This window comes from Equus asinus, chromosome 12, assembly GCF_041296235.1.
Source record: "Equus asinus isolate D_3611 breed Donkey chromosome 12, EquAss-T2T_v2, whole genome shotgun sequence".
In the NCBI taxonomy this organism is placed as follows: domain Eukaryota; kingdom Metazoa; phylum Chordata; class Mammalia; order Perissodactyla; family Equidae; genus Equus; species Equus asinus.
The window spans coordinates 48,304,510-48,327,652 of NC_091801.1; the positions used below are offsets into that span (position 1 = coordinate 48,304,510).

At 36.4% G+C, this 23,143-nt stretch overlaps 1 protein-coding gene across 12 annotated transcripts in view; it reads right to left on the reverse strand.

Moving 5' to 3' along the window:
• Positions 1 to 23,143, reverse strand: part of RGS22 (regulator of G protein signaling 22) — a 170,749-nt gene that overhangs the window by 82,340 nt on the left and 65,266 nt on the right. For 7 of the 12 annotated variants that reach the window (XM_070481396.1, XM_070481395.1, XM_070481400.1 and 4 more), the window contains exons 9-15: positions 22,390 to 23,005; positions 20,661 to 20,846; positions 13,034 to 13,208; positions 8,385 to 8,518; positions 3,931 to 4,045; positions 2,368 to 2,490; positions 1,468 to 1,569 (exon numbers count right to left, since the gene is read on the reverse strand). In XM_070481396.1, the coding sequence (XP_070337497.1) occupies positions 1,468 to 1,569; positions 2,368 to 2,490; positions 3,931 to 4,045; positions 8,385 to 8,518; positions 13,034 to 13,208; positions 20,661 to 20,846; positions 22,390 to 23,005 (1,451 nt within the window). The remainder of the gene's footprint in view (positions 1 to 1,467; positions 1,570 to 2,367; positions 2,491 to 3,930; positions 4,046 to 8,384; positions 8,519 to 13,033; positions 13,209 to 20,660; positions 20,847 to 22,389; positions 23,006 to 23,143) is intronic. The other 5 variants (XM_070481398.1, XM_070481397.1, XM_044743901.2 and 2 more) reach the window with 1 other exon arrangement.

Sequence of the window (23,143 nt, forward strand, 5' to 3'; positions counted from 1 at the left end):
ATCCCAAAACAGAATCATCGATCTCAGAATAACCAAAACTTGACTGCATCCTGTTTCATAATCATTTATAGCTGGCTGAATAACATCATTACTGAGAACGCATAAGTCTACCAAGCTCAAACACAATCTCTGCTTTTACAAGTGCATGAAAATATGGTGATTACAAGAAGAAAAAAAGCCCATGTAATTGAGCAGCTGAAGATTTTTGGAGGAGTACACTGTGTAGTGAAAACATAATAAAAATAACAGATGGTACTTTAGCAGACAGGGCCAATAGGTTAGGGGGAGGAGGATAAGTAGAGACTAACAGGTTAAGGATTAACAAGCAGAAGAGCCAACTGTGTGGTCTCAGAAAATGGTACTTGCAAATTAGACATATGATTTCATGGAGCCAGATCGGGGCTATGTAGGAGCTGAAGCCTTTATTCTCACGGTAAAAAGTACAAAGCTCTGTCAGCTGATTTACAAAGCGTAGTTATTAATGCCAGAGTCAGGGTGGTGGAAGTAACAATAAAAATCCAGCAGTACTCTCTGATGTCCTGAATAAGATTATAATAAGATAATAAATAATATGACAAAGCTAATCTCCTCCACATTGGTTAGGGAGAGGGTCTCTGGAATGGGGTTATTCCAGATTATAAGAACCACATAAGTGGTCAACAGATATAGAAGTGATTAGCAGATTTCTAGGCTTGAAGACTTCTCGCCATAAAAGATCCTCAGAATAAAAAATTGAAAAGATAAGTCAGTTTGAGTCATAATTCTATTCTCTTTCCTTCTCCCGACAAAAAGAGGCCACTTTCTCTGTCTCCCTTAGCAGAGAATCCTCTGTTCTTCCTCCTATATTGCTTTTTTTTCTTCTTCCTTTATTTTGCTTCAGGGTGGTCTTCAGATGTTCTTTTCTCCACTTCTGAGAATCTGTCTTAAATGGTGTGTAGCACAGAAGACCAGGCGATGACACAGGGCCTACACCACACACAGTCAGTCAACATCCTTTCCCGCCCCTTCAACAGGTCAACAGCCTAAGTATACCCAACAATTGATTTCTGCAGAAAGCTCGGAGAACAGCTTTGGTCAATGCCTCTGCTCCCAATCACTTCAACGATTCATTACACGTCCTCTCTTAGAGTTCCCTCTTAAGTCATTCACAACCAAACCAAGAATGCACAGATTAGAAAAAAGACAGGATGTCCTTTATTGGAAGAACAAGTGAAAAAAAAACAAGTAATTGGTAGCAAAGAGAAAACAAAGCAAACCAAATAAAATAGATAAAACTGAGAATACACAAATCAGATTATAAAACAATATTCTGCTGACATTATTTAAATAAAGTAATCCCATGGCAACAATTTAACTGCTGCCTTTTTGCCTCCACTCCCAGATTTCTCTTATTCGGGGCTGAACACAACTGTTCACTTCTCTGTGTACTTAGAGCTTCACATTGAACCAACGTTATTTACCACTTACTTGGGCTTGCTTGCATACTTTAAAAGGGTGAAGCGTTTCTTGGTAGAAAAGCTGATGATAAGCCTGTAGGTCAAACCAAAAGTACACACTGTTCTTCCACAACTGCAGATGGAAAAAGTACATAAACTATTACCACCCAATTACTAAAGCTCTACAAAGCTCTAATTTCAAATATAAATAATTGTTTAGCTCCTTGGTGTTACCATAAATCAGGCTCAGTTTAAGGCAGTTTTATCTCCTATCACAAACTGGCAACATAGAAAATATTTATTGGTATTGTCACTAGAACATTACATTTTTGCATGTATGCCTCTCACATAATTGGTCATTAAAACAGCAAGTGTTCTGGTTAACAATTAAAGAGGAATCACATATTTCTAGTATGAAACCAAAATCTGGAGGTATTTTGATATATATGGGCAAATGTACACCATACCAGAAATAAACACTACTGTAATAACTGAGCCAGTGAAATACTTTTCATTTGAGCAAGATGAAGACTGTTTGTAATTAAAAAAACAAACTGGAAATAAGCTTGCCACTATCAATTGTAATTCGTAATCATTATAATTATTAAAAATAAAAATGAAAGGATTGATAGAAATCAACTCTGAATTTACTATATATTACATTGAAACAAAATTATATGATAATAAACTATTGTTAATAATGCAAGTCAATCCTTGTCTATTTACTTGTAATTTTAGTAGGATAATGAACCAAAGATAATTATAATTGAGATGTTTAGATTCTTACTAAACATTTAGTATGAAATTTCTTACTAGAGGAGATGGGAATTTCAACATCAAATATAATTATTTGAGCACTGAATTATTTCAACCTCTCATTTTAAAATGAAGTTAAAAGTATAAAATTATATTTAAAACAATTATTTTCTACCTTGTTTCCTGAATGCTCACAGAATTTAGTAAAGAAAAAGCCAGCTCTATTTTCTACATAAAGAGATTGCAACAAATTTTCCATGTCAAATCCTCCCAAGGCACCATCTGCCATGGTTTTAACCTAGATAACAAAACAGAAGTCCATTACCCACCCAGAAACACTGTAATTTTTTTACAACATTGTACAACAGGGTTCATAAATTCTGTCAGTCTGTCATTCTCCCACTGGACTATTTCATTTTCTTTTGTATCAAATATGTAATTAATGCAGCATGTTTGCATATGACTGTCATATAGATTAATTTATGGAGCCAACTATTGCAGCAGAGTTCATTCCAGTATAAACCAATCTGATTTAAAAAAATGTTAAACCTCAATTATTTTCATGTTGCAGACACAGTGATACCATTTTAGGAGTCTTCCAAATCTCTGTTGGTGGCCTCTTTCCTACATGTTTACTGTTATTTTAGCCTTGAGGTGCTGCTATAATAGCTACAAGAGAGTTATAAAAAGAACTATCTTCAAGGCCTCTCAGTGCTGCTCATTAACTGTCCGTAGGGGGTCCCTCTTTGGACAGTCTCACCCCACACAGGTCATGGCCTTTAGACTGTAAATGGCAGTATAAGTTCTCATAAAACTTGCTATTTATGGGTTTCTCTGCCAACAATGCTGGCAACTCTAATACTGTGCTTGAAACACAGAAAGCTGGCTATTTTTCTAAGCACAAGAGTGACTTTAGAATATGAAAGGGGACCCACTATTCACATGAACTCTTTGCTATTTGTTGTGTGGAATTCAGTCTTCCTTATAATCTTAAGATAATTGTGGCATGAACAATTTAGAGTCTAAGTAAGCTTTTTGCTCTGTGTATGTTACAGTCTCTCTGCCACTCTTTTTATCCACAACTAAACAAATCCTGAGGTGAGAATATAATCTTTTTATTGTATTTAACTATTGGCATTCCAAAACTAAAAAATCTTTATTTTGGTAGGAAAAAAATCCTAATTAGAAGAAAAGAAGAACTGTGTGCTTAGAATAAAATAAATAGTTATACACCATCACATTTAAGTGTTCAGACTATATTGGGACTACCAAGGTTTCTACCCAAAGTATAATCCTTAGGGAATACAAAATGTCATCCAGAACTGGTGTATGAAATCCACATTATTAAGGTACCACACTCTGGAAATACTCTGCTTTATAAAAATTCTAAGCTTCTCAAACATGACATCAAACACTATTTTTTTAAATCAAAAACGTTGAAAATTTAATAAAAATCCTAGAGGGTCTTATTTTGTGTCTGAAGTGTCATTATACCAAATCAGAACACAGCTGTTTTTGAAAACAGTAATCAATGGAGTATATAGCAACATAGCACTTCAAAAGGAAACACAGATTAATTTTTTGGGTAAAATTCCTTTTGCAAAGAAAAAATAAAATGTGGTGTTTAGTTTTATATTTAGAAGAAAATATAATGGTAAATCAATAAAAATTCTCTAAAATCAGGGGACATTGATTAATTAAATGAGGAATCAGATGAATCATTTCTCAAAATACTTACCAAAGGTTCTTCTGTATAAGTATATTTTCTATCCAGCTGGGGCTTCAAACATTCAGAAATGTCAGCAAAAGATGTTAAACGAATAACTTTGCTGCTTTCTGACCTCTGCCTTGACCTAAATTATAGAGATGAGAACTAACTGATCAACAAACATATTTTGAGCATCTTTGGTATACATGGCATCAAATATTAAGAGTGCTTCTGAGGATATGAGAGAATCAGAAAAAAAACGTATGAGCATCAGGTCTAGCCCTCAAGAGGTAGTTGAGAAAAATAAGTACAGTCCTACAGAAAGATAACTCTCAATAAAATAAGTGCTGCTTGAATGAATTCAAGAATATATTACAGATACCAAATGACTGGGATGAATAATAAATACTATGGGAGTGTAAGAATGAGAAGTCCCTTTAAGCTATATTAGTAACTAAATAAAGGAGATCTTTCCTGAAAAATGAATATGAGGTATTTTTGTGTATATATGCGGGGCGGGGGGGGTTGTTTGTTTATAAGGGTTCTTTAGATGGGGAGAATAGTGGGAATAGTAAGCAATATATGAAGGTAGGTAGGGAAAGTCTTGTTTCAAAGGTAGCAAATTAATTAATTTGCTTAGGGCAAGAGGACACTAACAGTGAACACTACATACTACATACTAAACACTATACTAAATATAATTCATATTATCATATTTAATCCTCACAACAGGTAGGATTCACAAGGATTTATGTATGGTAGTTTGGGGTGAGATAATGAAACACTTTGGAGTTAGACTAACAACTTTGGACACTATCTTTTTATATTTTCCTATCCAGCTCCCTTTCCCATAACCCACTGCAATTACTCAAACCTTATTTTCCAGGTCCATAAAACACGCCTGTTCCACCTCACCAATCTCTCTCCACTCCAATCCACCAGGAGATTACTTTGCAAGTTCTTCTTAGAGAAAATGTAGGTACAACATGCTTCAGTTTCCACTCCCCCATGAAGCAGACACTGTTGATTGATTGGCTAACTCAACACCCATTCCTAGTGACATGCTTCTTTAACCAACACCACTGAGATACTGACAAAGCTAAATATTCACTTTGCAAGACTCTCTTGCAGAGAGGGATAGTCACATGACACAGTTGTGACTAATAAGATATAAAATGAAGTCTGACGGGGAGATTCTAAGAAAGCTTGCTTTCCTGACCAAAGGGAGCGGATTAATGAAAATCACCTTTCCTCCTTCTTTATGATTTGAAAGCCTGATGTCAGGAGCTGTAATACCACTGACTAGGAAGGAATGGTCAAGAGTACTACAAAGATTTAGGCCTAATACTTCTGATCCAGTAAACCAATTCTGGTATTTGCCTACCCTCATATTTCTTGTTCTGTGAGAAAAATAAGTTCAATTTGCCTAAGCCATTGTTAGTCAAGTTTCCTGTTATTTGCAGATGAAAGTGTTGTGTCTTTTTTTTCTGCTTTTTCTTCCCAAATAGAGGGCACAAATTACTTAAATCAGGAATAAAAAGGAAACATCACTACTAACTTTACAGAAATTGAAAGAATTATGAAGGAATACTATGAACAACTGTATGGTAATAAATTAGATAATTAGATGACATCAACAAATTCCTAGAAAGACACAAATTACCAAAAATGTATAGACCTATAACAAGAAACTAAATCAATAATTTAAAATCTTCCCACAAAGAAAAGGCTAGGTTCAAATGGCTTCACGGATGAATTCTACCAAACGGCACCAAATTCTTCCAAAATTAGAAGAGGAAGGGATACTTCACAGCTCATTCTAATTTTTTACTCATAGTTGATTTCTCTTCTGGGCTCCAGATTTATATTCAACTTTTTTGGATATGTATATCCCAACGTAGTTATTATCTTAATTTTACACATAATTTATTATAGTTTTATAATTTATTATAGTTTTAAAAATTAAGATGTAATTCACTTAACATAAAATTTGTGTAGTCAAGGATGTGGAGAAACATAGATCCCACATAGTTTTATCTCTTCGTTCAAATGTACCTTAGGATCTATCTTCATTCATTCAACAAATATTAATTGAACACATTCTGTGTGCGAGACACTATCTAGACACTGGAGCACTCGCCTAGGCAGTGCCCCAAACTGAACTTATCTGCCTCCTCTAATCCTGCCTTTCCTCCTTCTGAAGATAAGTTCACAGAAAATCATACAAACATAATTCTTAAACATAGTGTGTTGTTGATGGTATTGTAAAACACACACTGTCACACACGCTGAAAGCAGTATAAATCGTTACAACTCCTATGAAATGCAATCTGATAATATCTAGCAAAACTTAAAAAGCACATGAACTTTGACTCAGAAATTTTACTTCTAGGAATTTATCCTGCAGATGTGCATACACGTAAAATATAGCAAATGGACAAGAATATCCACTGCAACATTGTTTGTAATAACAAAAAATATTGGAAATAATATCCACGTCCCTCAATAGAGTACAAATATGTTTGGTATAAAATGAAAGACAATCAGATATAAGAGGAGACAAGACAACAAGAAACAACAGAAAAAACAGATTATTGTGTATCTATTACTATAGTACATTACTGCTATGAAAAATCTTCTAAGATATATTAAAAAAATGGGACAGAATAAGTTCATAGCATGCCACTATTTTTGAACTATATGTATATTTCCAATTTTGAAAATAATTTTAATAAATAACACAAAAAACTCTCTAGATGTTCTCTACTGCATAGCGAATAATCTCCAAATACCATAATGTGACACAAAAAATTTTACTATCTGAACCTCATAATGTTTTAGCCTGTATCTTGCCTTTTCACTGTAATACACTATACTCTAGCCATAACATAAACATGAAAACCAGGTGTAGTTTTAAAAATTCAACTTTTCTCTCAACTCATACCTATATGTCTTTTCATTTCTTTCATCACCTGAAAACTTAGAATAATGCCTTCTTCATGGGGATGCAGTAAGAACTGATAAAATGCAAGCAAATATCTACACTAAAGCTCATTAACTGCTACTTTTGGAAATGGCAGACAAGGTGATTTAGACGAACTCTTCCACTGAAGACAAGTAGGTAAGCAAAAAAAAATTAATCTGCTAGAAGGAATCAATTGCTAACAATGTAGTTACAAGAATTATTGGGGCAAAACTCAGAGGATAAAAATTCCCAAAGGTGAGGATCCTGGGGAGACGTCAGAGGAGGAAGTACCAGGAACCTGTCTCCCCACCTAGACAACAATTGCAGCGGCAGAACCCGGTGTAACTGTTACGGAACTCTGGAGTCTACTTAAGGCTTTCAGCTTCAGGGGAAGCCTTGGACAGTAAATTGTGGTTAATTTTGGTCAATTAGAACTCTTAGCACAGTAGCAGCTACCCATCCCCCACCCCTAGTGCAGTGGCAGACAGCGGGTATGTGTTCCAGGAGCATTTTGCACACAGCATGCGAGAACCGGGGTGAGCAAAACGGACCTTGTTCTCCAAATATCAGGGATCTGTGCTCTGATCTCTGATGGCTGCTTCAGATCACAGAGGTGCAAACAAAGAGGCAGGTGGCTATTGTTGTAGCACCTCCCCATCTTGTTGCACCGGTCTCCCTCAGCCTGAGTGATTTCCAGGGAATTTAAAGAGAAGTGCCCTTTTTAGCCCTCCCTTCATTTTTCCCCCCGCTTTTAGAACCCAGACATTAAAGGCTAGGAATTCAAAAGAATTACATATACAGGGAAAAATTAGAAAATGACCACACATACCCAGGGAAAGGCACATGCTAGAAAAGACCTGAGAAGGTTGTAAGTTCACACCTCAGGCTGATCTAGAAACAGCCTACAACAATCAAAAAATCAAAAGTAATAAATAAAAAATGGTGAATTTCATATTGTGTGAATTTTATCTCAATAAAAAAAGAAGGAAAGTGAAGTAATAAATTATTAAGCAAAGAATTATTTACCAGCAGACCCTACACCAAAGTTAATACAAAAGGATATTTTTTCAGGCTGAAGCAAAATAATCCCATTTGAAAAAAAGAACAATGAAAAGGGTAAATAAACGGGCAAATCTAAATGAATAAAGTAATATATTAACTAATAACAATATTCTTGAGAGTATCATGAGTTCTCAAATCTCAAATTTGAGAAATACTGAATTATTGAACAGGGCCAAGTAAGAAGTGGAGGGTAATTTCAGAGAAGTCTTTTGATGGCACAGCTCATGAGAAGCTGGAGATCAAAGGCACCACTTCTCTAAAATTACTAATCTCAGGAGTTCTAACTCTAATTTAGAGTATGCATAGGAAATATAATCCTCTAATACATATCACTGAAATAGAAGAACTCATTTAAAAAAATCAGAGTATTAGTTTTCAATTTCTATTTAATTTTTAAATTCTTCAAAAATCTTACCACGGGCAGAAAAGCACTTGGCGCATAAAAAGCTGCACCTACCCTTTCTCAATCACATCATCCTTAGAAGAAAATGGATACAAAGACTCGCTCTTCCAAGGTCTTTGATTTGCTGTTTTCACTTTAGGTGGCTTCTTAGGCGATTTAGGAGATTGTAATAAACTGGATTCTTCTTTCTAAAAAGTGGTAAGATGAACAAAGTGAAAAATGAGCGATTAAAAAAAAACAACAGAGTAAAGCATAGCTCTGCACATATACCTCAAATTTGTTTTGATCCCTAGAAAATTTTTTCCCTCACTCTACCACCTACTATGCTTCCCACTAGACTAAAAGTATTCTGCTTCCCAAACACCCACTTTTATGCAACCAGCAGGCTGAAACCCCTACAGATATTTAAACTATAAGGAAAGAAAGACAGAAGCCTTGTCTATCCTTACTCACTCATTGCGAAAGAAGACTTTTTCCTGGAGGAAGAACTTTGCAAAATTTTTCTTTATTCTGTAACTGAATAGGTTTTAGTGCTAGTGCTCGTGTATGTGGTAGGGTGGGGAATAGATGGTGTCAGGGTGCGTAAAGGAAGGCAGGATACCATTGGTCCATAATAGAGACCTATATCTTAACAGAACTTTCCTTCCATTTTTGGACATTTTTATTTTCATAGTTATTATTCCCATTCTTAAATGTCCTTTTTGGTAAAAGTTAACTATTTAAATCCAGAATATGAGATGCTACATGCATGAATAAAAAAAGTATAAACACCTAAATGTCCAAATGGAGGAGAAAGAAACAATTATCTGAGAATTGGATATACACAAATGTAGCATTATATAATAATTAAAAGTAAGGATTATGAAAATTATAACACACGGGAAAATGTTGTTGAAGATATTAAAAGAAATAATCAGAATACAAAAGTATAAGTGCATCAAAATTAAAAATTCACGATGAGCCTAAGACAAAATACATTAATAGTTGTCTAGAAGTATATGAGCTCAGAAGTGATTTGTCTCTTCAGTTCCCAAATTTACAGTAGTTTTATTATTTTTATAACTTGAAAAACAAACATAAACATTTCTTATATGTCAACTTCTATTAGAACATATGTTGCTGGAGAGCAAGGAATATATTTGTGATGTTTTATTAACTAGAACAAACAATAAAATGGTATATACACTTTAGATACCTAACTATTAATATATTTTTAAGAATTCCATAAGCAAAATTAATTACTTAAGTACGTTTTACTATAACTTCCTAAGTATCAATGCTTACATCTGTTTTAGTAATTCAGAACACAGCATGACATTAAACGACACTCAGTAAATGAGTGGTAACACACACGGGGGCTGAGCTTATTAAAAATGTATCATACAAAAGTAGTCAAATTCGTAGAAACAGAAAGTAGAATGGTAGTTACCAGGGGCTGTGAGAGGGAGGCAAGGGGAGCTGTTTAATGGGTATGTAGTTTCAAATGTGCAAGATAAAAAGTTCTGGAGCTCTGTTTCACAACAATGCAAATATCCTTACCACTAAAGTGAACACTTGAAAACAGTTGAGATAGTAACTTTTATGTTAGGTGTTTTTTACCACAATAAAACGTTCTCTTAAAATAAAAATAAATTTTAAGTATATTTTACAAAGAAAGGCCTAAGTTAGAATTTTTGAGCTTTCTGGCTTGGGTGAAAGCTGGAAGAGTTGCCAAAAAATAACTGATGGGTAAAAAAACTGACAAAAGGGCACTGGAATTCGGTTGAGGGTGGGGGCGGGGGTGGGGGTGGGGCGCATGTAAAGGAACTGTTCTACAACCATGATTGTCACAGCGGCTACACAATGTGCACATTTGTCAACATTCACACAGAACTGTGCATTAACAAGGGTGAATTTTACTGTATATAAATTATACCTTAATTTTAAAATAGGAAAAATAAAGAAAACAGAACTGAGTTCCATTCCTTAGAGTGTTCTCTACCAAAGAAAAACCAAATGAGAGCCCAATGAGTTATCCAACTAGAAAACATGAATGACAACATATAGTAATGACATTCAGGAAGCCAAAGGAAGACAACAGATGAGAAGTCATAATTATGTATATAAGACTTTTTCACGCAAGCCAATCTCTCCCCACTCCTTTGGCATTGATCTCTTATTCAAGTTCATTTCATTAACCATGCCACTTACTTTTTCTCCTCCCTTAACTCTCAAATGTTGTACAATGTTCTTTGTACAAATATTTACGTTATCAGATGACGTGTTCCCTACACTACACCTCTAAGATGTGTATTAACTTGGTGACAGGATTACTAAGTCACATTGGCTAATGGGGAAGATTCGATTTATCAGTGGAGTGGCAAACGAAAAGGCCACGAGGTGCAGAGGAGGTCAAGAAAAGGTCAAGGGGCTGGCCCAATGGTACAGCAGTTAAGTGCACATGTTCCACTTTTTGGTGGCCCAGGGTTCGCCGGTTCTGATCCCGGGTGGGGACATGGCACCGCTTGGCACGCCATGCTGTGGTAAGCATCCCACATATAAAGTAGAGGAAGATGGGCATGGATGTTAGCTCAGGGCCAGTCTTCCTGAGCAAAAGGAGGAGGATTGGCAGCAGTTAGCTCAGGGCTAATCTTCCTCAAAAAGAAAAAAAAAGAAAAGAAAAGGTTTACACAATAGCCAAGACATGGAAGCAACCTAGGTGCCCATCAAGGGACGAATGGATAAAGAAGATGTGGTATTTATACACGATGGACTACTACTCAGCCATAAGAAATGACGAAATCCAGCCATTTGTGACAACATGGATGGACCTTGAGGGTATTACGTTGAGTGAAATAAGTCAGAGGGAGAAAGTCAAATACCATATGATCTCACTCATAAGTAGAAGATAAAAACGACAAAAAAAAAACCACATAGCATTGGAGATTGGACTGGTGGTTACCTTTGAGGAAGGGGGGAGGGGGGAGGGCAAAAGGGTAATTAGGCTCACATGTGAGGGGATGGACTATAATTAGTGTTCCGGTGGTGAACATGATGTAATGTATACAGAATTCGAAATATGATGTACATCCAAAAAAAATTAAAATTAAAAAAAAAGAAAAGAAAAGGTCAAAACAATGGATAATAAACCATTAGTGCACCAAAGTGACACTAACTCAAAGTGTGGTCCCCAGACGAGCAGCAAGAGCATCACCTGGGAGAGAGCTTGTTAGAAATGCAAATCTTCTAACTCCACATCCCAGATCTACTGAATCTTGATCTTCAAGTGGAGCCCAGGAATCTGTTTTAACAAGCTCTTTGGGTGACTCTTATGGATGCTGAAGCTTGAGAACCACCAGCCTATAGCAGTGCTTCGCATACAAATCACCCAGGAATCTTATTAAAATGTAGGTTCTAAATGTGACTCTCATGTTCAGGCAGGTTGAGAACCTTGGTTCTAAGGCAACCCCCTCATTTTACAGAGTGACTCTGACCCATTCCAGATCAATTAAATCAGAATCTCTGAAGGTGGGACCCAGGCACTGGTATGTTTTAAAAGCTCTCTATGTGACTCTAATAACTATCTAGGGTTAAGAAACCACTGACAGAGAAGAAGTGTAAAGTCCCTCCAGCTCTAAAACACTACTTGTAGAAGTAAAACTTTAAAAACTTTATTATAGATCTTCCTGCCTTTTAAAATTAGAGATCCTGAGGAAAAAGTAATCTTTCTTGAAGGGGTTGTATGTGACCATGGCCAATAACACAACATTCTGTAACATCTTTAAAGTCTACTGAGATTAATAAGGCTCTTTACTTCTGAAATGCAGGTCTTAGCTACATTTACTGTATGGCAAGTATGTAGGGTTATTTACTTCTCTATAGTTGGTTAACGTTTCTTCTCTTTTTAGACTTTTTTCCCTTAACTTTTTGTACTATTTTATTCTTCCCCATGGTGAAAGAATGCTCATTACTTCTAATTTTGCTGTTGCTACTTCTCACTCAGTCATTCCAATTATATTTATTAAGCAACTATTATGTGCCAGGCACTGTTCTGGGCACTGGAGATAAGCAGTTAATAAAGAAAAGTCCCTTATATTCTAGTAGCAGGTGAAAGACAATAAACATAAATCACATGGCCATAAATACAGTAAAGCAGAACAAAGGGCTTAGATAGTGATGGAGGGTATCTGTGTTAGTCTACACAAGTGTGCTTCTATAGTAGAGTCAAGGATAGCCTCTCTGAATAAGTGAAACTTGAGCAGACACCTAAAGTGAGTGAGTGAGGGGGGAAAGACATGTGGATATCTGGAGGAAGAGTGCTCCAAGTGAAGGGAACAGCAATTGCAGTGCTCCCAGGTTTTCACTTGAGGCCAGTGCAGGGGAGTGTAGTTGAGTTAGAGAAGAGTGGTAGGAAATGAGGTCAGGAGGTTAACAGGGGTGTGTACAGCTGTGTAAAGACCTTGGATTTTATTCTGAGTGAGAGAGGAGGCCACTAGAAGACTCTGAGCAGTTGAGTGACATGATCATGCATTTTTAAAGGATCACTTTGGCTGCTTGATGGAGAACAGACTATAGGTTTTCTTATTTCCTAATTGTTGCAGCATGTGCATTAACAACAACAAAAAAGCTTATGATGAAACTTAAGTATTAGTGTACAAAAACCCAAGCATGGATATTTTAATATCAACTTAAAAAAGAGATCAAAGTATCAATGTACATCCTACCTGCATCTCAGACATCTGTGGAATGCAAGATTTAGGTCTTAACGGCAAGAGGGTTGCCATTTGTGGAAAAGGGTCAACATCCTTCCTTGGTTTCTCTTGACGGAGGTGCCAGAATTTCAGTTCAGCAATAGCATGTTTTGCTGAGGATGAATGAGTAACACAGAATCTTGGTGCCCTGGTGAAAGGAAAAACAAATTTAAGATTAAACTAGACAACAAGCCTCAAAAATCAAAAGCCTACAAAATGTATAATATCCAAGCTCACGATTATCAGTCTTGTGATACCCCTTCTCTAATAATTTCTACTTCTTTTCCTGCTGCCTAATCTTAAAAAAATATTTTTCTAAAGGGGCTGGCCCCGTGGCTGAGTGGTTAAGTTCGCGCGCTCCACTGCAGGCGGCCCAGTGTTTCCTTGGTTCGAATCCTGGGCGCGGACATGGCACTGCTCATCAAACCACGCTGAGGCAGCGTCCCACATGCCACAACAAGGACCCACAATGAAGAATATATACAATTATGTACCAGGGTGGGGGGGGGGGTTGGGGAGAAAAAGGAAAAAATAAAATCTTAAAAGAAAAAATTTTCTATGATATATTAACAGCCTGAAATCACATTCACTCATATAAAGAGGCAATATATGTCAGGAAAAAACAATTAATAAAGTTACAGTCAAATTATTATCTGCTTGATAAGAAAAAGAAATCTATAATCTATTCAATCAATGAATTTTTGAAAATCACTTACGGATTCTAGTAAAATGAACATAAAATGAATCTGTGATCATTTTAAGGCAGTCTAGTATTTATCTATGAAACCAAATAAAAACTGGTAGATAAAATTAAAATTTTAAAATATATAAATATTTTTATAATGCTTAAATATACTACTAATGTGGATTATGATTCATATAATCTATTTTCAAGCCTTAAACTTGAAGGTAGCAATTAATTTCAGAACAGTTTATAAAAATGAAAACCAACACTACTGCCAGAAACAGAAAAAAAATGTTTGGCACAATATCAAGGCCACAGTTAATTGGATGAAATCCTGGTAATTAGTCTGTGGGCTAACTCTTTATTGGCTATAGAGTTAACTCCAGCTGTCAGGGCCTGCTGCTAATTGCTGCTTGGACCAGGTTCTCCTCCTGATGCCTCAGCCCAAAGACTAATTCCCACTCCATATTTCAGATCCTAGTAGAAAACTGCCTCCTTTTAAAATAGGAAGAGGGTAGACATCTCCCTGATGTGAACAAAGGTTGGGGATGGAAGAGAATCCAAAGTCCATAACAGTTTAGCGTCAGAAAGCACTCTACATAGATCTAGATGGCCATTCTACACCATATTTCAGAATCTTTATTTGCAGTCTTGGAAATATCCAAAATTACCTCTTATTTGCATGTCAGCCAGTAAGCGGGCATATTTACAAGATATTTATCAAATAAATCATACATGTGTTGGCCAGGAAATCTAGGTGTCTCAATTTTCCGATTCTCCTCTTTACAGAATATTCATATGACCCCATAATTCCCTCCTGCCCCTATCATTTTAATCTTGCATTCTTATTTCATTTATTGTATTAATTTTTTTATTGTCTACTATGTAAATTCATCAACTATTGTGGAATAAATTTCACAGTCAATCCTAAACTGGTATTATTTTTCATGCTTCCATCATATAAGTTCTAATGTACACTGATTGTACACTTTTTAATTCTCAAGCTCTAGAGAGTGGGAGAAGATATTTGTCACATACTACCACTAAAGGACCTGTATCCAATATACATGTATGTATGTACGTGTGTGTATATATATGCATATGTGTGTCTGTGTGTATCTCCCAATAGAAAAATAGGCCAAAGATTAACAGGAATTCATGAAAGTTGAAATCCAAATGACCGATAAACATTGAAAAAGTTATCAATCTCACTAGTAATCAAGGAAATGCAAGTTAAAACCACAAGACACTGACGACACACCAAATATAAAGGCAAAAATTTTAAAGTCTGACAATATTAAGTGTTACCATGGATTTGTAGCAATAGATACTCTGATATTCTGTTGGTGGGAGCATGAATTGATATGACTACTTTGGAAAAATGGATATATGTACAAGAATATACATTACAGCATTACCTGTAATTGTGAAAAGCAGGAAACAACCCAAATGTTAAAAAAATGGCAAACAAATTATGGTATATTCATGCATCGGCATACCATATACAGCAATGAAAATTAATAAAACTCAAGAACAAGGGGCTGGCCCTATGGCCGAGCAGTTAAGTTCACGCACTCCGCTGCAGCGGCCCAGGGTTTTGCTGGTTTGGATCCTGGGCGCGGACATGGCACTGCTCATCAGGCCACTTTGAGGCGGCGTCCCACATGCCGCAACTAGAAGGACCTGCAACTAAGATATACAACTATGTACCGGGGGGGATTTGGGGAGATAAGGCAGAAAAAAAAAACAAAACTCAAGAGCAATTACAGATGAATCTCACAAATATAATGTTGATAGAAGACACAAAAGAATGCATACAACCTGATTCCATTCACATGAAGTTGCAGAACAGGCAGATGAAAGTATATATTTAGGGATTTATTTGGATACATGGTTGGTAAACTATAAAGAAAAGCAAGAGGAGGGGACGGCCTGGTGGCATAGCAGTTAAGTTCATGGGCTTGGCTTTGGTGGCCCGGGGTTTGCTGGCTCAGATCCCACGCATATGCATCACGTATCAAGCCATGCTGTGGCAGGTTTTGCATATATAAAGTAGAGGAAGACAGGCATGGATGTTGGCTCAGGTCAATCTTCCTCAAAAGAAAAAGACAGGGAGGGGGAGGGGAAGAGAGAGAGAGAGAAAGAAAGAAAAGCAAGATGATAATCACAAAAGTCAGGATTGTGGTTAGCTCTGAGGGGGAGTGAGGAATGCTGTGATCAGGAAGGGACCTTCAGGGGTCTTGGTGATGTTCTATTTCCCAATCCATGTGATATTTATAAAGTGGTAATATTCATTAAACTATTTATGTTTCGGTTTGAATTTTAAACAGTACATAGGATTTAGCTAGATCAAGAAAAAAATGGAAGAGAAGATTCTGGGAAAATAGCAATGTCAGCAATATTGTTTTTCTACCTCTCAGAATCCCTCCATAAAAAATGGACAGGACAGCGGCCGGCCCCATGGCCGAGTGGTTAAGTTCACATGCTCTGCTTCAGCTGCCTGGGGTTTCACCAGTTTGGATCCTGGGCATGGACATGGTGCTGCTCATCAGGCCATGCTGAGGCGGCGTCCCACATAGCACAACCAGAAGGACCACAACTACAATATACAACTATGTACTTGGGGGCTTTGGGGACAAGAAGAAGAAGAAAAAAAGAAGATTGGCAACAGATGTTAGCTCAGGTACCAATCTTTAAAAAAAAAAATGGACAGGACAACTAGATAGCAAAACCAAAAACTCACGGACATCTACAACAAAATGTTAATGTGAGAAGGTATCCCCACATACACCAAAATACGAGCAGGTGGGTACAGACTACTATCAGCCGTAAGACCTGCATGGTATTAGTGTGTAGATGAAAGGAAGAAGGAAGAGTCTGATGGACCTGAGAATGAATGGAAGAGCACCAAAATGGCCAGGGAAGAACAGCAGGCCAATCTGAGATTAGCAGCTGAGACTGAAAGGGCTTTTGCCCTCTCTGATACTGAGCGAGTACACACAAAATTCAATCATGTTTTTATTTACCAACAATGAAGAACTGGAAAGCTAAATTTTAAAAATATGAACTGTGATGTATGAAACAATTGGGACGCATTATGCATTATGCTTCAAAGGCATTATGCTGACCAACAGAAGTCAGTCTCTAAAGGTTACATACTCATGACTTCATTTATATGACATTCTCAAAAAGACAAAACTACAGTGACAAAGAATGGATCAGTGGTTGCCAGGGGTTAGGAATGGAGGAAGAGTGTAATGGGTAGTATGAGAGTTTTTTGGGGTGACAGAATTGTTTGTATCCTGATTGTTGTGGTGGTTATATGAATCCATACAATTTAACTTTACTATATGTTAATGTAAAACATAGAAAAGAAGGAAAGAGGAAGAATAGCCTTTTCAATAAATGAGGATAAGCAACTAGATATCCATAAGCAAGAAAAAAAGAAAAAGAAACCAAAACAACTGAACCTTGACTTAAACCTCACATCTTATGCAAAAATTAACTCTAAATGCACCACGGACTTAAATGTAAAACATAAAATTGCAAGTCTTTTAGAAAAACATAGAATATCTTCAGAATCTAGAACTAGGCAAAGAGTTCTTCAGTTTGACACCAAAAGCGTAATCCATTAAAGAAGTTGAAAATTGGACCTCTTCAAAATTTTAAAATCTTGCTCTATGAAGGACTCCCTTTTTATTGGTCTTTCAGATACAGTTATATTTATTCTTAATAGTAGGTGCAGGCAGTAATATTTGATGTAGGAAAGTTTGCATTAGTTGAATCAACTTGGCCGAAGAGCTATTTGCCCCTACCCTAATGAAATGTTTGGAGCAAAACTTATCTGGAACCATTCATTTAGACACAGTCTGCAATACACCACCCTCCCAGGGAAAATCCCACATGTGATTAACTTCAGAATTTCTCCTGAAAGTTCTTTTCCTTCTTGCCCTCATGATCTTCTGTTGTTTGGTTTGACCTTTCTTTTCTTTTCCCCAGTGAATTACTCTCCATAATTGAGTATGGTAACCTGAGTTTCTGAAAGTTGCATTTTCCATTTCCACCTCCAATTCCAGTCCATTCACCACAGGGTTCACTCTGCTTCCACATTTGTAACTTTCTTCCACATTGATGAGAATTCTGGATCCCAATATCCACAATATCTTTACTTACTTGCTTAATTGAAATTATTGGTTTATTATAAAAGGATATAACTCAGGAACAGCCAGGTGGAAGAGATGTATAGTGCAAGGTATGCGGGAAGGGGTGTGGAGATTCCATGCTCTCTGAGTGTGCCACTCTCCCCAAATCTCCCTATGCTGACCAACCTGGAAGCTCTGGAAGACCCTTTTAAGAAGTCTTTGGAAAGCTCATCTTTGAAAAGACAAGCTAAAGACTTGGAGAAAATATTTGCAAACTCCATTATCTGACTAATGATTAGTATTTAGAATACAAAAATAACTCTAAAACTCAACAATAAGAAAGAAAACAATCCAATTAGAAAATGGATAAAATAGATAAATATTTCACTGAAGAGAATATTCAAATGGCAAATAAGCAAATGAAAAGAGGTTCAGCATCACTAACCATTGGAAAATTGCAAAGTAAAATCACAATGAGATATCACTACACACTTATCAGAATGGCTAAAATAGAAAATTGTGACAACACCAAACAATAGCAAGGATGCAAAGAAACTGGACCATTCATGTACTGCTGGTGGGAATGTAAAATGATACATTAACTCTGGAAAATAGTTTGGCAGTTTCTTTTAAAACTGAAAACAGACTCACTATATGACCCACTAATCTCACTCTTGGATATTTACTCCAGAGAAACGAAGGCTTATGCTCATGCAGAAACCTGTATATGAATGTTTATAGCAGTTTTATTAGTAAGAGCAAAAAACTGGAAACAACCCTAATGTCCTCCAATGGGTAAATGGATGTATAATATCTATACAATAGAATACTATTCAGCAACGAAATAAAAGTATTGATACACACAACAATTTGGATGGATCTCAAGGGAATTATGCTAAATGAAAAAAGATAATCCCAAAGATTATACAAATTGTATTATTTCATTTATATAATATTAGTTTATATTAGTGGTTTCCAGGAGTTAGATGGGGGTAGAGCGGGAGGGAGGGAGGTGGGTGTGATTATAAGAGAGCAGTACAAGGGATGCTTGTGAGAATGTAACTGTTCTGTATCTTGACTGTAGCAATGAATGCATGAATCTCTAACGTGCTATGTGGCCGACCCCGTGGCTGAGTGGTTAAGTTCGCGAGCTCTGCTTCAGCGGCCCAGGTTTCGCCAGTTCGACTCCTGGGCGCGGACACGGCACGGCTCATCAAGCCATGCTGAGGTGGCATCCCACATGCCACAACTAGAAGGACCCATAACTAAAAAAAAATACACAACTATGTACTGGGGGGCTTTGACAGAAAAAGGAAAAATAAAAATAATGCGATAAAATTGCATTGAACTAACTATACACATAGACATAAATAAGTGCATGTAAAACTGGTAAAATACGAAAAAGATTGATGAGTTGTGCCAATTTCCTCATTGTGAAACTATACTAATTATGCAAGATGTTACCATTGGGGGAAAGTGGATGAAAGATATACAAAATCTCTTTGTATTATTTCTTACAACTGCATATAAATCTACAATTATCTCAAAACAAAATGTTAAATTAAAAAAAGGAAAGCTTCTACTATATTAGTAATGTTTTATTAAGTTGGGTGGTGTGTACATAGGTGTCCACTGTAGTATAATTTATACCTTTCTGTATGTCTTAAATATTTAAGAATAGAAGTTTTTAAAGAAAGAAAGAGAAAAACAACATTCTCTCTCAATATGGAACAGTACAAAGCATACAAGTAATCTGGAACACCTAGATGAGAGATGATGCCAGAGAATTGGGCAAGGGACAAATCATGACGACCTTATTTGCTAACTTAAGGAATCTGAACTTTACACTAAAACTTTGGGGTAATAGTGAAAGATTTGAAGCAGAGAAGTGACATACTCAGATCCACCAGAGCCAGAGTGGACAGTTCACTGATCTGCAAATGACATACATTTTTCCTACTATGTCCATTCTCTTTTCCTTGCTTAGAGTCTCTCGACTCCCAGGTGAAATACTACTTCTTCTCTGTATCTGTGCATTCACCATACTTTTTTTTATTATACTCATTTCATATATATGCTCCTCCCACTAGACTATAATCACTAGATTTGACCATGTTTTACTCTTGCATCCTTAGCATAGCACTTGGCCTATAGTAACTGCTCAAAAACGTTTGAGAGGGGCCAGCCCCAGGGCCGAGTGGTTAAGTTCATGAGTTTCGCTTCAGCAGCCCAGGGTTTTGCTGGTTCAGATTCCCGGACATGGACATGGCATCGCTTGCTCATCAGACCATGCTGAGGCAGCATCCCACATGCCACAACTAGAGGAACCCACAACTGAAATGTACAACTATGTACTGGGGGGATTTGGGGAGAAAAAGCAGAAAAAAAAAGATTGGCAACAGTTATTAGCTCAGCTGTCAATCTTTAAAAAAAAGTTTTAGATAATAAATCTGTAACCCTAGCTACATGTACACACATGCAGACACACACACATCAATTTGATGAGATACCAACCATAAGAAAGTCAGATGTAGAAGGATGGGATCACAAAGTTAAAATGGAGCTTAAGTACTGTCCAGCTTTATCATGGATTTTAAGTCCCCTAAACATACAAATTATCTAAAGGATAAGTACTTTAATGAGGGCCAAACATATAATAATCTTATCATTTTAAATTTCCATAAATTATATATCCACAAGATAAAAAGTATAACTTGTAACTACCCTAAGAAAAGTGAAAACAAATACCTTTGATTAACATTATTTTTCTTACCAATACAGAAGTAAGGGTTTTAAAACCTCAGTCTGAATATTTTTTAAGTGTTTTTCATTCCACTGAGATCCATCTAGCAGTTTCAATTTTGATAAGATTTCTGCAGAAAGGTAGTAATCTCCACTGCTCACTAGATAGCATTTTTTCATCTTCTCAAGATGTCTGAAATAAAACACATACACACATCTACACACACATTGATACAAAATTCAACTAGCCAAATATTTTCACTTCTAAAATGTTTCAGACAAGTAATGAACTATCTCAAAAGCAACACTGAATTACAGGGGTACCAACGTGGAGATAAAAGTGTTTCTCACAGTTATGGGAAAGGGAAGGGTATTTTTGGTAGGTTGAACAACGGCTTCGCAAAGATGTCTATGTCTTAATCCCCAGAACCTGTGAATGCTACTTTACATGGTAGAAGGGATTCTGCAGATCCCTTCAGATGTCATTAGGATTTTAAGAAGACTATCCTGGATCTTCTAGGTGATCCTAACATCATCACAAGAGTCCTTCGAAGAGGGAGATGGGAGAGTCAGAGTCATAGAGAAAAGATGTGAGGATAGAAGCAGAGGTCAGAGAAGAGAAGATGTTATGCTCTTGGATTTGAAGAGGGAGGAAGGGGTCGCCAACCAAGGAAAGTAGGTGGCCTCCAGAAGCTAGAAAAGGCAAGGAAATGGATTCTCCCCTAGAGCCTCCAGAGGCAATGTACACCTGCATACTCATTTTAGACTTGTAACCTTCTAATTGTAAGATAATAAATTTGTGTTGCTTTAAGCCTCTAAATTTGTGGTACTTTGTTACAGCAACAATAGAAACTAATACTGTATTGATCCTGAAGAACCTATGTAGGTTACTTGCAGATAACTTCCCTAATATGTCTTGAAAAGGGGTAGTGGCGTTCCACGCCATGATTAATCAGGCCATGTTTCATAATCACCCCTTTGGTAATCCCTGCTTTTATAACTGTGAACAACAATGAGCTCTATGATCTGAAAGCCACTGAAATAATTGGAATAATCCAGTCACTAGACCATACGCAGTCAACCTCTTGATGGGAATTGCAATCTACTATAGTTGATCTGCTTCAAAGCAGATCAAGAGAATACAGACACAAGAAGGACTTTCCTAAAGCAAGGTCTTTTTAAGGTTCTTAAGACTTACAGTAATCTAAAACATATGGAGTGGCCAAAAAGAGACACGTACCCAATCAGACCTCTAAGAGGCTCTCGAGGGTATCCAGTGTGATATCTAGTGGATATCTCATTCAGATATGAATGTCTGAGTGGCATCCAACTAACATGGAATTTGTTAACCGAGCAAACTGGTAGGAACAGCAGGCCCTTACACTGGCATAAGGTATCTTTTATATAAGGTAGCTTATGCCAGTATGGGTATACAATTGATAAATTATTTTTTTCTATAAAAATACATCACTAGAGTGTTATAAAAATAAAATAGAATAATTAATTTGAGAGCAAGTTTAAAATCTATGGGAAGAAACATAATGCAAACCCGAATAATTGCTACTATTAGTATCTGAAAGCTATGAAATCATAGAAGCAATGAAATCAATATTATAATAAAATAAATTTTACTGTTATTCATTCCTCTAAAAGTATACATTTTTATATTTATTTCAGGCTTTCTGCCTGGGCTGAAATGACCCAAACTAATATTCCATAATTTGTTTTTAAAACTATTGAAAAATAAAAAATAGAAATACCTTTGACGTCTTCCAGGATCCTTAAGAACTTTTAACCTCTCAATATCCATCCACAGCCAGCAATATCTCTCTCCTGATGTGCCTTTTATAAATTTCTTAAATCTTTCAAACTCCTTTCTATTGCCAATGTCGTAAGTTTTGTGAGAAATCCACCAGTCAGCCCTGCTTTCTGGCCCAATGCTCTCACTCTTTGAACTTGCTTGTTCTAACATCTCTTCTGACTTTTCCTTTTTGGTTTGAACTGTTTTACTTAACAAAACATTCTTGCCAGGGATAGGCTCAAAACGCTCATCAAACACCACTTCTGTTACATTTTTGAAATTTATGTAACCTGGGCTTTCTCTAAATGGCTCTCCAAGAACTTGATAAATTGCTACTCTCAAAATAAAGGTTACATAAGATTTTAAAAATTCTTCGCATGTTGAAAAGTGCAATGTCAAGCTTTCATTAACATCCTGTTGCTTTTCAAGGTATACTCTCAGAAGAGCTTGAGAAGGAGTATCTTGTAGAGATATAGATCCATCTTCTTCTTCTTCAAATTCAGAAATTAATCTAGTGGTTTTAGATGAGTCCTTTTTTGTCCTGGGGTGAACTCCATCATCAAAGATAAAACTCTCTGTATTAAATCATAAAAGGCTATTAGATCAAATACGAATGCACAAGTTTTTTTAATTATTAACTAGATGTTATAGAGACAGAATGGCAAACAGATTTAATCAAAGGTCGTGACTGCATGGACCAGTGTCTTAAGGAG